Source organism: Cupressus sempervirens, chromosome 7, assembly GCF_028749045.1.
Source record: "Cupressus sempervirens isolate cs-2001-9-10 chromosome 7, ASM2874904v1, whole genome shotgun sequence".
NCBI classification, from domain to species: domain Eukaryota; kingdom Viridiplantae; phylum Streptophyta; class Pinopsida; order Cupressales; family Cupressaceae; genus Cupressus; species Cupressus sempervirens.
The window spans coordinates 913,611,822-913,628,187 of record NC_143124.1 but is presented as its reverse complement, the minus strand read 5'-3'; the positions used below and the strand labels follow the sequence as shown (position 1 = coordinate 913,628,187).

Sequence of the window (16,366 nt, the reverse complement as noted above, 5' to 3'; positions counted from 1 at the left end):
GGCCTGTGAAGTAGATTCTATCATCGCCTATCTGTGGCATTCCATTTGGGACCATATTTATCTCGATTCCCTGCATAAAAAAGCTCAAATGACCTCTTTCATCCTATCCACGCCCTCATAAATGTATCTCGTTGAGGGCTATCTCCATGAACAATATGTTGGAGAACAATAAGAGGCAATATGGACGGCAAACATTGTGAAAGGTGAAACATTAAGCTTTACATTTTCTGTTTTGGTTTTAAAAATGGACAATGTGAATGAATATAAAAAGTGTTTAACAAAGTGATGAAATGAAATGGAGATGAGGACAAAAAAGAGAATTACCTCCATAATATCCTTGGTGGGTTGCCCAAAGCTTCTCATAGAAAATCCGGTCAACCCCCTCAACCTCAACATTTCTCTTTGCATGATGAACTTGTTCACTCCTCACATATAGGAACGCCTTTTAAACCAGTGTTTGACTTGAGCAAGGATTGCAATGTGAGAAAATTTGTTGCAAATCTAGTGACCCTTAGATGAGACAACTCTTTTTGCTTTGTGCGTTGTGTTGTTTTATAAGGTTGTGGACCCAAGCATGATTATATATGAATTTACAAATATTTCTTCCTTTGTCTACACAATTTTTGATCCAATAAAATTTACCAAGATCCTCCAACATGAGATCAATGCAATGAGCAACACAAGGGATCCAAATAAGAAGTTTTTTGCAGCAACATAATTTGCTGCATTATCTGAGACTTTTGGCACCACATTCTCCTCACTTAACCCCTTCAACACTTCCTCCATTAGCTCACAAATATATTCTGCATTTTTCGTTTTCCTCAAGGCATTAACTGTTTTCAAGAACACTTTAAAAAATAAAGAAATTTATTACAATGATCAATCAATTTAGCAACTAGTTCAATGATCAATTTACTACTAACTACTTAACTTTCTAAGTACAATATTGAGTAACTTGATGAGGAGACAAGGAAATTTACCAGTGTTATATTTTTTCTATTAGACCAACCATCAGTCATTATGGTGCAACCCTTTGTTCTCCATACTTTACGCTGCTTCTCAATTTCAACTTTTACGTCAGCCACTCGTTGGGTCAAAGTAAACCTGATTAGGTGCTTTGAACCACAGACCACAAATAGTAATAACATATTTCACAAATTGCCAATAAGGAGACCTATAACAACTTAAATACACAAATAAGTATACTTAATAAGTTATTAGTAAGAGAAGTAAGACATACAAATTCTCGAGTCTTGAAAGCAAGAGAAGGCATACAAATTAAAAAATAAAATAATAATTACCTTACTAAATTAAATGGAAAGTTGTAGAAAAAGAAATCTCCAAGTGCCATTTTTGCTTGCTCATGCTTCTCCTTATTCCAACCCAAGCCCTCAAACAATAGTTGTGCATCCGGAGTTGTGCGCGGAACAAAGATGAAATCAAGTGTGGATTTCTGCTTACAAACCGGGCCCAATGCTCACACTCACAGAAGCAGTAGTACTAGTTGGTGGAATTGGAGAGCAATAACTTGAAGAGCTCTCTACACTTCCAGCTAAGCGTGCCATCTCTTCCCGTTGTTTCTTTTTTAATTCTTTTTTCTCTTGAGATGTCTCTAAAAGAGCTTGCATATCACGTATGACATCTTGGGGTACTGCCTTGTATGGTTTGGCATCACACCTTGGTATATGTGCAAGATGATATTTCAATCTATTAATGCCTCCCCTATTATGTGTTACCATGCAATGCCAACATGTAACAACTTTTTTGTTTTGGCTAGGAGTGATATGTTTCCCAGCCATATTCCTTAATACTGCAGTAGGGTCAGCATTAGGGTTAGATTTAGGCTTAGATCCACTACCCTCTGGCTGAGACATGATGTTTTGCTGCTGCTGCAATATATCATAAATAAATAAATAAGCATCTGCAATATAGGAAGTCAAATTTACAAACACTAGGGCTGCTTACTTTTTAAGTTTTTCATCAACATAACAAGGAACAAATCTAAAGCCTAAAACAAATGGAAACAAAGAAAAGATTCATGAATGCAATTTTTTTACAAAATAACATAAATAAATGTAACTTACTTTTTCAAATTTGCTTTTAAAAATAGAAATGCATCTCAAGTTTGTAGAGGCCTCCTCTAAATACTTTTTGCAACTCCTATCAATGCTTTGATGCAAGCTACAAAGTGGCACAAACAATCAGCAAACAATAAATGAGAGCCAACCAATTTGCCAATCTATCTCTTAAAACCTCAATACTCTTCTCTCAATCCTGCTTTCTCTATTGTTTGTGTTTGCAAGTGATAGAATGACCTTTTTAGGTCTTATACGTGTAATGCGTACCAAAAAAGAGAGGAAAAACCATTAATTTTTTTTAATAAATATTTTCACTTTTTAGTTTTTACATGCTGGCTGACGGCAGAGTCAGGCCAGTGGGACTCGGTTAGTTTGGAGAGCCCCATTGTTAAACCATATCCCACTCATCCGGACAATGATTGTGTTGATGTTTTGATAATGGTCTGGAACATAATCATTGTGCTTGGAGGCAACTTTTAACTATTTGCTGGACGCTGCATTTTAGGTGTGCAGTGGTTGAATATTGCTAGGGTAGATTTGACTATTATGGCAGTTGATGTATTCCCGATTTCTACCCTATTGGTTAGGCATGAGGCCATTCCATTTTGTTTAGAGCCAGGAGTGTTCTCATTCCTTGGGCATAAGGTTGAATGACTGATGTTAGCTTTGTTGAAGAACACTCATACTGGGTCAAAGGGAACATAGGCATGCATGGTTTCTGTGAGACTCAAGAGCAGAGGTGAAAAGAGTTTGCAGGTTGCCAGAATACCTACAATCTAAATTACAAGGTTCGAGTTTGCCAACTATAAAATTCGGATGAAGTTCAACAGAGTGGAAAATTCGGAAAAAGAAATCGACATTAAATTCACCCTACATAAATTTAATATTTAAAAAATATAAATAATATATTTATAAAATATCAAAATAGTTTTACATATATAAAATATAAACCATAAAAAACACTTTATATAAAGAAACACATAATCTCTAATTCTGTTGCCTCTTTTAATTTATATCTACGTTCAACTTTACCAGTTTTAAAGATCAAAACTAACACATCATACCCCACATCATGTAGGAAAAGTATATACCATATATGCATAGATTTCTGAGCATACAGAAGTTCCTAAAACATTTTAGAAGAAAGGTGGTTTGGTAGTAGAGCTTTCTTACAATATTTTTGGTTCAAAAAAATACTATAATCATAAATAACATTTATTAAATTTAAATGAATTATAATAGTTCCAAAAAAGTTTAAAAACTAATTAAAATTTACATTTTTTAATTTAATATCAAAATTTATATTTTTTAGTTTAATATCAAAATTAAATATACCAAAATATTACATCTTGAATATCAAATATTTATATTGAAAAGAAAAAAAATCTTAATAAGAAAGCTAATTAAAATGTAAATGCTAAGTTTTAATAATCATCCTTTAAAACTTTAAAACTTTAAAACACTATATACAGCATGATCATGATAAAATGTCTGAAGAAAAAACTTGAAAAAGAACCGTCCAGACCAAAATGGAAAAGTCCAGTGGTGGGTGCGTGAAGATTTAAATGCCTTACAGGGTGGGCTTTGTAGGCATATGGATAGAAAGCAGCTAATTCTTTGCATAAGGATAGGTTTTGCAGATGCCGGTAACAAAGAAAATCAAATGGCTGGTGGAAAGCATCGGGAACCCCGTGTCTAGTTTTTGCGGCTGAACAAGCTCTCTTTTCAGGCTTGTCTATATTTGCAGATTTGTGCTCTATTGAAACCAGTGGATGAAAACCCTAAACAAAAAATGCTTAAAAATTACTTAACAAAAAAATTGGCCGACTGCTCTATGAATTTGACACAAACTTTTTCACATTTTCTAGCTCTTTAAAATGTTCGCCGAATTTTGAACTCCAAGCCAGAAATCCGACGAACCTTGTGACATAGCCTACAATGTATTTTTGAAGTGATGACATTTCTTTTGTGGCACTGGAATTACTGAAAGGATAGTGAGTGCACACCTCTCTGAAATTTATTTGCTTGATTATCTTGTTTTAGAGGAAATTCGATGTTTCCTTCTCTTGAAATTGTTTGTTCTTTTTTTCTGTTTATTGTCCTTTTTAAACTGTTGATTTTTGATGGATTGTTATGGTAGATATTAGCAATAGTTGCGGGTGTAGGTCTAGTGTAGAAATCTATGGTGCATCACTAGGGTTTTAAACATAGTGATTATGGGTCCAATGCTCTCTGGGATCTGTTGTAAACACAGATTGAGAGAGAGCATTTATTGACTTGCTTTCAGGAGGATTCAACAGCTACTATTATGAGCTATAGTTTTGCACCAGACAAAAGAAACTGAAATCGTTTTCTGAGATAGTAATGGAAACTATAGATTTGAACAGGTCTCTAGATTTTTTTTTTGCCATGGTTTTTTGTTTATATTCTTTGATTCAGATTCCAATAATGTATAGCTCCTTCAAATCTTAGTAGTTCTTCAATTCATAGTCTAGTAAACCTGAGAATATTTGTGAGCCAAAATTGATGGTGTGAGTTGCTAGAAAATTTCTGCTAAAATAAGAACCCATTTTCCATTATGCTTTGGATATGAACAATATTTGTAGTTATGTTAGTAAATCTATTTCTTATGCCCTTTGATTTTGGTATTATGTAAGTTGGTTAAGTTTATTTAACGGATTTATGTACTTTTTAATGTCAGTTTTTTCCTAGTTTGAATGCTTGTCAGAGCCAAAATCCAAAGGTTTGAACTATGCTTAACTGTTTTGAGTTAGCTAATTGAATGACTTTTATTTGGGAGCCTGGTTGATGGAAGTGGCTTTTTGTTGGACATCATTTCCAGGTGTGATAGAGCTAGTAGCAGACTATGTAGTTTGTAATGAAGGAGAGCCAATATCACCTGAAGCATCCCGTATACTGGTAGATGACAAACTCCACAGCATTTATTTTAATGGCGTTTGTTTATTTGTGATAAGTGGAAACATTTTCTGAAGTTGACAATGCTCAATTCTTTTGCAGCGCTTATTAGGAGTTAAAATGGCTGCATTCCACCTTTACCTTATATGTCAATGGGTACCTGGTGAATTTCAAGTTTTCCAAAATCCCGGTGTCAAAAATCCCTTGGATGGTGCATAATAGATACATGTCAAACATTTACAATTTTGAGTTGGCTTATTCTCAAAGTCCCATTCGAAGCCTTTTGACTATTATTGCAGTATGGGGATGGAACGGTTTTGAGAGTTATCAGTTTCTCTCTACGGTTACTTTTGTATCTTGGTTTGTAATATAGAAGGTTGTATTGCTAAGCTGTTGATGAGTTAATAATCACTTTTAAATTTTCGGAATGTATTAGTGTCAATTCTTAGCTTCAATAAAGCCTCGAATGCAGAAAGTGGTTGGGTGATTACAATTATAAAATTATTAGTGGAAGGAGATCCTTTATAGTTTTTCCATGGATCTGTTTGACCAGTGCTTCTATTTGAAGGGTGATGTAATGGTAAACCAGGGCACCACTCTGGAGATTGTGATCATCTAAGAGTTAACTGGTGCTGTTATCAGTGTTATTAATACTGATCTAGCTTGGCTAATTTTTCTAATATTTTCAATAAGCTCTAATGAAAATAATTCCTGTTGTCTGCACTGTAATTGTGATGTGGCTAGTTAATTATGTGTATTTGTAATTTTATAAACTTGCCATCATAACTCACGAGGCTGCATGAAAAGCAAGAGTGCCTCTAAAGTTTCTTTAGGTCCATGGTTAGGGTTCAAAGAAACAGTTTAGAGCTGTTCAAGACCTGGTTTTCTTCTTGTACTGCATTGGTGTAATTTTATTTTAAAACATAACATCTTCATATTAAAAAAATTTAATATTTCTGACCTTGTCTTTGGCATCGTAGTTATACTAATATTTTGCTTCATTATAGCCTTCTCGCTTCCACTTTTGGGCTTTAAAAGGAGTTTCAAGGTGAAAGTGAAAGTTTGAATCAAGTGTTTTGTAGTCCTTAAAATCTATCCTCTGGCAGATGAGCAGAGGTTGGAAAGAGCAATTGTTTTTCCAAAGTGGAAGGCTTACATTGGTTGATAGAGGAGCCGGAAATCCCATTCTGTGGTTAGTGCAAGCATACTTTTACAATATTGTGGTTTGGAGGACCCTACTCTACAATGTGATCATAAAACAACAGTTTTTTTCTCCAAGGGCCAGGCCGAAAAAGAAATATATACTATTTGTGCTTGTAGAGCCAAGGTGGATCTCGTGCTTGTTGCCATATATAGTTGCTGATCTGGAATGAAAAAATAAAGTTTGATCAGAGAAGGAGCTTCAAGGATAACTTTAAGGAACCCCCCTCCCAAAATTTATAAAATTGTGGCGAATCACCATGTCATTTGGGTGAAAAAAAATTAATAGTGTTGGCGAATTATGCGTCAATTGATGGATATTTGGTGGCGAATTTTTTTAATAGTTTAGACAATTTTTATAAAATAATGGCGATTATAAATTTTTAAAAAATAAAATTATTAATATTGATGGCGAATTATGTTTTGAAATGTAATTATGTTAAATGTATTATTTGAGAACTCAGACTGTCTGATGATCCAAGATCAATAGCTGAGGTTTAATTTTGGCCAACATTTCTTGAAGGAAGAAGAATTGTCGAGGTAGTCACCAGAATGTTGACACGTATCAAGGTAAGTTGTCTGTGGAGTACAGTGTCACTCATAAAAAAAAAAATTCACATAGGAAAATGGGAATTTGGCGAATGATGATCGTCGAAAGAGACACTCAATTAATTCCATGGCGAATAAGAGTAAACATTAAAGAGAAATATGGGCGAAGAACTTGACTACCAAATTGAAATTACGTAATAATAGTGGCGAATGTCCCGACCACTATATGAGTATTTTATAAAATCTGGGCGAACCGGTCAACTAGTATACGATGTTTTTTTAAACCAATTTCTATAGCCCAATCGGGACATATTAGCCAATTGGCGAATAATAGCCACTAAAAAAATCCCTGAGGAGCTTGCGGAGATCGAATTGTGGGCAGGCATATTGGGTGTCTATCATAAATTAGACTGCCTCTGAAGGAATGGTTTGATGAGGGCATTGTAGCACTTGATCCATTGACATGTTGAGAGTCCATCTCCCCTCCACTTGCACATTATAATAACTTCTAAAATAAAACCTCTGTTAGCTTTATATTATTGAAAGGGTGATTTCAAGTGATAAACAAACCATATCAGCTGTGCACATTATAATATCTTCTAATACAAAGCCACTTATAAATAGCTTTATACTATGGAAAGTTGTATTTTCAAGTAATAAACACCATATCAGCTGTCCCCATATAGCTCTCTCCCAGGAATTAAATCGGGGGAGAAACAAAGCCCTAAGAACCTTCTCATTTGAAGAGTCCCATTTATTTATTATATATCAAAGAGGTTAGTTGATCCCTATTGAATAATGCATCATTATTTCAGTTCCAAGTTTTGACATTGTGAAAGGTTTATGCGAGTGGAGAATGATTATTTTCTCCTAGATCTATTTTCTAGATTGGATTGTGGGGACCTTATTAATTCTTCTCTAGGATTAATGAAAATGGCTTTTTATGATACCATTTGATTAAAGCAATGTCATACTCATTTATTATATGTATCAAAGAGGTGTTATTGGCCATCTTGTGTAATTCTCTAGGCTGCTTCTTATGTGGTTAGCAACACCATGAATGATAATGATCGGGCCATACAAAGGTAGTGTTTGCTTCTCTTTCACTTAAGTATTGGCAGGCTTGCGCCATCGGTTGCCCCATATTATGTATATATTCTTTTTCTATTCCGTTTGCAACATGAAATTCTTTGCCCATTTTCAGAAGAATAAAAGATCGTGTTTCTATTACTATTGTTGTTAAGCAATTGAATCAACTAATCCAAAGTGAGAAATTGCATTTTCTGCATGTATCTCCATTTTTGGTTATGTTCCCACCAACAAACACCCTTGCCTTCGCTGGTGTTGTATCTGCTATAAATACATCATCATCAGCTTGGTGTTGCTATGTCTACTAATGCCACCCTTGTTTGTTCTACACCTCGCTTTACTATTGGTATAGAGCAATGTTGGGCTTCCCATCTTACCAAAAGGCTTAGCAGGCTATGCACCGATGGCATTAAGCATAACAAAGTCAATTATATTGCTAGCGCTAGATGTATTTGATATGGCGATGACTAATTTTGGTACATTTGAAGATATCCTAGTAAAGGTAGTGGTGGATAAGCTATTGAGTATGTCGTCATTAATGTCAAAGTTTCATGATCAAGGTCATATAAATCTTAGAAGCTTATGAGCTTCTAGTTTGTCTAAGGAAGGGGTCCCATGAGGGGGACTTGAGCTCTATTTTGAGGAAGGTGGTGACTGAAATTCTATTATGCTATGGGATTATTTAGAATCTTTCCCTTAAAAATAGGAGTCCCTACTTTTTAGCAAGCAGGTGGAAAACAATTGAGGAATCTTTTTTGCCACTTGTAAGAATTTTTAGATTTTTTTGAAAAAATCATTTTAGAAAGATTTTTTTTTTAGCCTAAGCTATTATTTTTATGAGAGACCATCTTCCTTTAATTTGGGAGCTTAACATTGGAACTTAACACATTTCATGAGACTGCAAGCTTTTAAATATTCTTAAAAAAGAGGAAGTAGCTCCAGTTCTATTTTTTAGGGAGCCCCTGTCCATGGGGCCCCAGCCTAAGTTGCTTGCTTGGCTATGTATTTGCTAGTCATATTAATGGTTCCTGTGATTAGTTGAATTTTCAAAGGTAAGTCGGCCTTCCTAATATTGCTTAGTGATAAATATTTAGTGGGTCCCATTCTTATTTTGGGAGATTCAAACAAAAACAAACAAATAGCTAATAATGAGCTGCGATGCTATAAGAGACAGGTTTTGTCTAATTGTTAAAGATGTTCGTAAAGGAAAATGCCATGTAGCTCATCTAAGAAGAGGTGGGTCTACATATGAAGTGTAGCGATAGAAGAGGACCCAAAAAAATTGAAATGAAATGAAAGATTTTTAATGACGTCCACAAAACCAACGGTCTAAGGGACCAAAAGAAGATCCATCACATTTGGATCCAAATTATGATGGCAGGCCATTGCAATTGTGACGGCCAACCATTGCCCACGCGACAGAGCATGGAATTGGACCCCGTCGGATAGGTGTCAAACTTTTTGCGTCGTAACTTGCGACGACAAGCCCCTCCGTCGCAATTGTTGTTAATATTGTGGATCTCTGATAGATAAAATAATTACAATAATAATGATAGCAAAGAATGTCCTTGAATATTTACTGTGCTGAATATATGTTCTCCTTCAGTGCTTTGTAGGGTGATCACGATTTGCCTTCCTTTGACTTCAGATTGTGAATGAATAGAAGAAACAAATTGAATATGAATTGTTTTGCAAATGATATTATAGTAAACAATGTATTTTATCCAGTCGTAGGTTTTCGAGATGTTGTCAATTGATGTCCTTGTCCTGCGATCTGTGCGACTCATATATATCTTGTAAGGAGTCATGACTCTATGTGGCCTTTGGGCCACATAGGGTCATGCCTCTTCGGAGGCATGGGTTAACAAGACAAAACAACTTTATTATGTGCTTAACAAGAAGCCTGATAACACAAGGCCGATTAATATCATGAGGCCCGAATTAACATATCTATCGATAATAATATGGAGCCCGATAACAGTGGATTAGATAGCTGTTGTTAATCATATAATACACATTCATTACTATATATATATATATATATATATATATATATATATATATATATATATATATATATATATATATATATATATATATATATATATAAACAATCTAATTCATCTATAAGCACAGATCAGTATATTAGATAATCAATGTTTTACTTCTATTGACGCTAAATCACTAACAATTGTGACGCACAAAGTTGTCTTAAATTGGTAGAAGACAAAGCGAAAAGGTCACTGTTGTATTATCGTACTTGCGACAGTCTACTGTCGCAAGTACGACATCTAGCAGTTTCCCCAGGTTGGCACGACAACAATGCCAAGGGTGCAACAAAAATCCGTTGGATTTTGCTGTCACAAATGCAACAATTGTGCGACGGAAATGTTCGCCCAACGTTGTGCCATCGCAATTGAGACGACTTACTGATAAATTAAAAAAAAATTGTTGCCGTGGACCACAAACCTATAATATAAATGCCTACTTTTAAGGTGAGCACCACAAGTTTCAGACTCTTTTTCACCGTGGATCCAACAAATGTTATGTATATCATCAAGACTAAAATTGATAACTATTTGAAGGTCAGTGTTATGAATTGGACTTATGGACTTATAGTTTTGCTCATGAGAATTCGTGTTGATTTCTGGCTGATGGTATTTTTAAAACATATGGCCAAGTGTAGAGACTTCAAAACAAATCTACAATTTGCACTTTGGCTTGTTTCATCAACTTGGCTCATCTTGTAATCAAATTGAGGGGTTTAAATTAAACAGAAGGCAACAAATGTACATTCATGCAGATGATTAGTTGAAGTGTGGGAAATACATTCTTTTGTTTGGAATTATTTGCAACTAACATAGAATGTAAAAATATCTAATCAAGAAACTCCAATCAAAATTTTTGGGAATAATTTTTTTAACAAAAGTTCAATATATAAGCAGTCATAAAACTTTACAACTCATTCAATATATTTGATCTCATTGTTTGAACCTCACAAAAAATGCCATCTGCAAGTCACTTTCACTTCATACGGATGTTTATGTGAAACAACTCAAAAGTTTCTAAAATCGATCCAACAAATCTATTTTGTGCAAATGTTGAAGTCAATTCCTGTCATTTCTCAAGATGACTACTCTTTGCGGCATTATGTCAAACGGAATGAATGTGTTTCTATCTATGCTACCACATTTCTGCTAGGCATTTTATCATACAATTGACATACAGTTGACGTGCAAGTTTCAGATCTCCATATCTTTGGACTTTCTACTAAATAGCTTGCACATTACCTATGGTTCAACATTTTGTGTGGACGTGTATCATGAATATTTCAGGAAATTCAAAGATCCTAAGGCCTTCTCAAAAAACATTTTATGCAAAGGTTGCAATCATTTCATTCTATGTGTAGTTGTTACTTCTAGGAATTTAATAAAACAATTCACATGTATCCACATTGCATGTATGTTTACCAAAGCATTCAATTAGCTCACTCTTTTTCTAACAAATGATTTCACCCTATGCCAAAAGGATGCATTCGAGTTGGTCCTAAATCTGCAAATCAGGCCTAATCTTGCTCAATCTAGGTGAAGGGAGTTAGGAGAAAAACCAAATTTCCATTCTTTGATACTATTTCATAGCTTGAAAAAAGTTTCTAAATATGCAATTTAATTTGGGGGTCATTTAGGATTTGTAGGAGAAAAAATTCAAATACCTTATTAGGAGGGCTAATTTTATCACGACTCTTTTAGCCCTTACTATAGCAAATTGGTTTGTGGGCTTTTTCGTGGACAAGAACCAAAGTATCTATGGTTGCATGTTGGGTCTAAGTAACACATAAACGCATTCATTCTCTATGAGAAATTCTAATTTGATTATATCCAAGTTTGTTTGGTTGGAGAGTTTGAACCTAACCAAGAATTGTTGGATTGTCTTGTTAGATACCTTAGGAAGGCCACTACTGAGTAGACTATTGGATGGTCATTAAGACCTTGTTAAGAAAATATGTGTTTGGTTGGTTAAACCACAATCCCCTTTGCATCATATTGGTATCAAATCTATCATTGTTGTGATTAGTTTGGTATATGGTAGTCACCAAAGAATCATTATTTCTAGAAATATCAGAGGCCAACATAATGACTAAATATCAGAATGTAGTATTCTTATTTCAGTACTAATTGCTATCCTTTATTTGTAACAAAATGAGTAATGATATGATATTCATGCATAAAATTGGTCAAGAAAGGATCAAATACAATAATGTTGATACATGAAAGGGATCTGGTATATTATCCATTCTTCTTCTATGCATATCAATGACCTAAACTTATATTAATATTGGTTAAATTTAACTAATCTGGTCTGGACCATTGTTATGATTTGATTAGTTAATAGTGAAGCCATGCCATGAACGAACATGGCTCCACATCGTGGAGACATGTCCTCTCATGACATGTCTCCATAACATACTTATACCAATTTCTCAAAGCTAAGAGATATCCTTTCATGACATGTTTGGTAATTTCAAACTTGATGAATAATCAAAACTCTGATCTCAAATGGGATCTTTAACATGGTGTCGAAGCCTTGTTAAGAGAAAGATCAGATTTATTTAGAGAGATACCTCTTCTATGATGGCAGGTTCTGTGGAGTTCGAAATAATGTCTATTGATGTTTGTCGATACAAGTTCAGCTATCTCAAGAGTTTTCTGCTCTTTCTTGGGACAATGACTATACTCCAAAATCAGACGATAGTAGGCAAGATCATAGAATAACCTAGGCGTAGGACGGATAACCATTTTAAACAACAGTTAAATTGGTGTAGTTGCTGATTAACTGGGTTGATTCTTTCATTATTATATGATTCAATGGTAATATTAGTTATTATTTTGACATACATGAAAACATTGTTATTATTCATTATTATATGTATACACATACATGAAAACAACAATGCACTTCCTAAGAGTTTACAATTGTTCAACAAAATTAATGTTTTACAAGAAAATGCACTTAAGAACTATTAGCTTAGAAGCAAGAACATGGTGTTGAAACAGTACCAAAAGTGCTTGACATGAGAGGTTTGCAAGTGAGGGTGTTGACCAATCTTGAAAACTTGAATGCTGAAATGAAAGTTCTTGATGATCAAACACCTATGCTAGAGTTACAACACAATGTGAATTTGATTTTAGGTAAGGTAGAGGCAGATGTTCAGAAGTTTGATAATCAAAATTTAAAGCACGAGAGCGAAGGAAAATGGGCAGCTTTAGAAAGAGAAGGAAAAGGCGTGGCTTTAGAAAGAGACTACATGGTAGAAACAACAACTAGACAACATAGAGCATATTATGGGAGCCACTGGATAAAATCCATGAAAGTGTTGCTGTAGGTACTATGACATTGGAATCACTTGCAAGTGTCTATGAGATTTTATAGTCCAAATATCAAATGCTTATAAGAGTGTTTCAAGGTTGGGAACTACTTTAATGTCCTTTGCATGGTTTAGAGGTAATGTCATTGTGACAAAGGCTTCTACAAGGGAACGAGCCTTGTGATTATAGCATTTATACAAAAGCAGAACTCGCTTCTTCAACTCCTTACACTCAACTCTTCATTGAAGTTATTCTTCAATTCCTTGCATATGCAATTTTATCACCTTGGAAAACTATATTTTATCTTGCTAGCTGGGAACAATTGATTATTCATTTTATTGTACAACTCTACAGTAATTTGTAATGAACCCAACGAATCAACAACTAGATCCATTGAACTAGTTATGGCTAGTTTCTTTCTAAAAATATCTACTATGATATATTTTTGTAAAATTTCTTGTGAACTCTGCCCATTTTTCCTAGTCTACATTATTTTTGTGGAAGATCTTGAGGTAAGTCACTTAGCATGGGTTGAGCGAGGTTTATTGTTTTATTATTTGGATTCTCGAATATGTATGCAGTTGGATCAATTTTTTTGTTGTGCTAAGATGTAATAAGCACGTTAAAAAAAATCTCTAAATATACATGTTCAGAAAGAGATATAAAGAGATATTTGTTTCAAAGGAAAAGAAACCAACATTTACATATCCCTCGAAGAAAATCGCAGAGCTAGGGCATGGCAACAAAATCACAGAGCAAGAGCACAACACAACAATGAAATCATAGAGCAAGGGCACAACATGACAACAAAATAGCAGAGCAAGGGCATGACATTGAAATCACAAAGCAAGGACATGTCACCGAAATTAGTAGATATCATATATAAACCTAGCTAGAGATGTAGCCAACAAAGTTTGACTTTTGCATATTGTAATTTGCCACAAGGATTATAAATTGTAAAATTATAAATGTTATCTACTTTTTCCATTAAGTGTTGCATGTTATATAGAACACATAGTGTGAGTCAATATTGAACGAACTAGTGTTTTCCACTATCAAAAAAATGAAACATAGGTTCAAGTACACAACGCATTATGGTGACCTCCTTTGCTAATTTGGCCATGTTTTGAAGACAAACCTTTGAACCAGACTTTAGGATCCTCTGCTTCCTCCCTATAATATTATTCAACATATCACCACACTAAAAAGAAATAATGAGAAAAATTCATGAATCAATGTATACTTTATAATGATCTAATATCATTTGTTTCCACTATTCTAATTCTTCTTCGTGTCTCCCAATTTACAACAAAAGTTATCAAATGCAATTAAACATGATTGCAGATAAATAGAAATATTAGAATACCTTAGAGATGAATAATTTGAGGCAATCCCATAGTAAGCCATTCTTTCAAATACTTCATTTATTGCAACTAAATTTTATAAATGAGTTTGACTATGATGTCCTTTTGCATTGCTTGAAACCAAGAGATTCACATAGTTTTGATTAAGTAAAAAAATGTTTTAAAAGGACGGACCTGAAACCTTGTACAAAGGGACGAGAAAGATATAACAATGAGAATCTTAAAACAACTATGAAAAACCACCCGACAAACTAGAGGGACACACCAAAGTTCCCAACAAAAGGGCACACAACCCAAGAGTCCACGAACCATCAAGATTACATCTTGGTCCATTCTTTTGAGAACGTAAAGACATATCAAGAGATTCACATAGTTAGTTGTCATGCAATCATAGGTTAATGTTGAGCTTCACTTGTTTTGAGAATAGTTTAATATTCTCTACTAATTAGGGCCAACCATGTGAAGGTGGAAGCTCATTTGGCCCCACCCCCCCAACATCTACTTTCCCAATTAACATCTAAAATTCATTCATTCTATTAATAAAATATAACATTAATGAATTATCACATGATAACATTTAGTAAAACATTAGTTTCATTAGAACATTCACATTAACATTGAAACATAAGATTCATTAGAACATTCACATGAACATTCAATAGAACATAAATAAAACATCTATGCATAAACATCAATCATTATCCAATAAGTTACAAAAGTTATATGAATCATTTTTTTTTTCTTTCTTTTTTGTCCTTCCCTATATTGTTGCAGAGGCATATTCATGTCGTCATCAATATTTCTTCTCACCTGTGAACGTGTACTCATTGTCCTTTGCAAAGGAAAGTCCTCTGCAAAAACAAATGAAAGGGTTACATTAAAAAAATTGAGACTAAAGATTTTAAAGAACATTGTAGCGCTCTTTACCTTGTCCAACCACATCAACTTGCCCACCGACTTGGACCTTATCACGCTCATCAAGAACAACCTCTGCATCCCCTGCAACTGCAATACAAGATGTTTTTTTAATCCCAACACATATTATAGTTAAATTTGTATCGCTAACCAAATTCAATTTAAAATGTTTACTTGTATTAATAATTCAGAAATTAAAAATGAAATAGAAAATATATACCTTGAGTGCTAGGATCCACATTCATATCACCACATCCACGGTGCTCGACTGATGTATCAGGATTGGCAGGTTGCAATTTGATGTAAATAATTAGTGCATTTTATCAATGATATACACATAAATACAAGACAAATACTGAGAAATGTTAATCATTCATTTTAATACGTATAAATATATTCACTTTAAAGTTTTACACAAATATATAATCATTATTTCCTTACTTAAAACAAATATAACACTTACCTTTTTGGAACTTAATATCAAATACTATACTTGCTAAAATATTCAATTTGAAATAAAAATCAATTGACTTATTTACCTCATCGATAGATCCAACAGAAGAACCTTGCACACTCACTACTTAGAGTTGTTTAGCCACGACTGTATTGTAGACAAATGTTAATCTTTCGTTTTCATTAAATTAGTGTTTCTTGCATACTAAAGTAGCATATACATGTATAGCCTTGTCTGTAGGCTAATTTATTGTCCTCTTGAGAGATTTTAAAAAAAAACTCCATGGCCTACATTTTTTCTTGGTATCATGAATTTTTTTTGTAATCAATTTCATCAAAGACCAAATTCTTTACAATTTATAAGTATTTGCATATAATTTTTCATTTACTTATACTTACAACTCATGCAATAAGTTTTGAATATCCACCCGAGCCG

The 16,366-nt window shown here is 33.9% G+C and overlaps 1 protein-coding gene across 1 annotated transcript in view; it reads left to right on the top strand.

The window, feature by feature from the left end:
* Positions 1-5,717, top strand: part of LOC149550488 (Ribosomal protein L10 family protein) — a 47,412-nt gene extending 41,695 nt beyond the window's left edge. The window contains exons 7-8 of the mRNA XM_089793494.1: positions 4,921-4,997; positions 5,097-5,717. Coding sequence (XP_089649620.1) covers positions 4,921-4,997; positions 5,097-5,213 — 194 coding nt within the window. The 3' untranslated portion in view covers positions 5,214-5,717. The remainder of the gene's footprint in view (positions 1-4,920; positions 4,998-5,096) is intronic.
* The last annotated feature ends 10,649 nt before the right edge of the window (positions 5,718-16,366 follow it).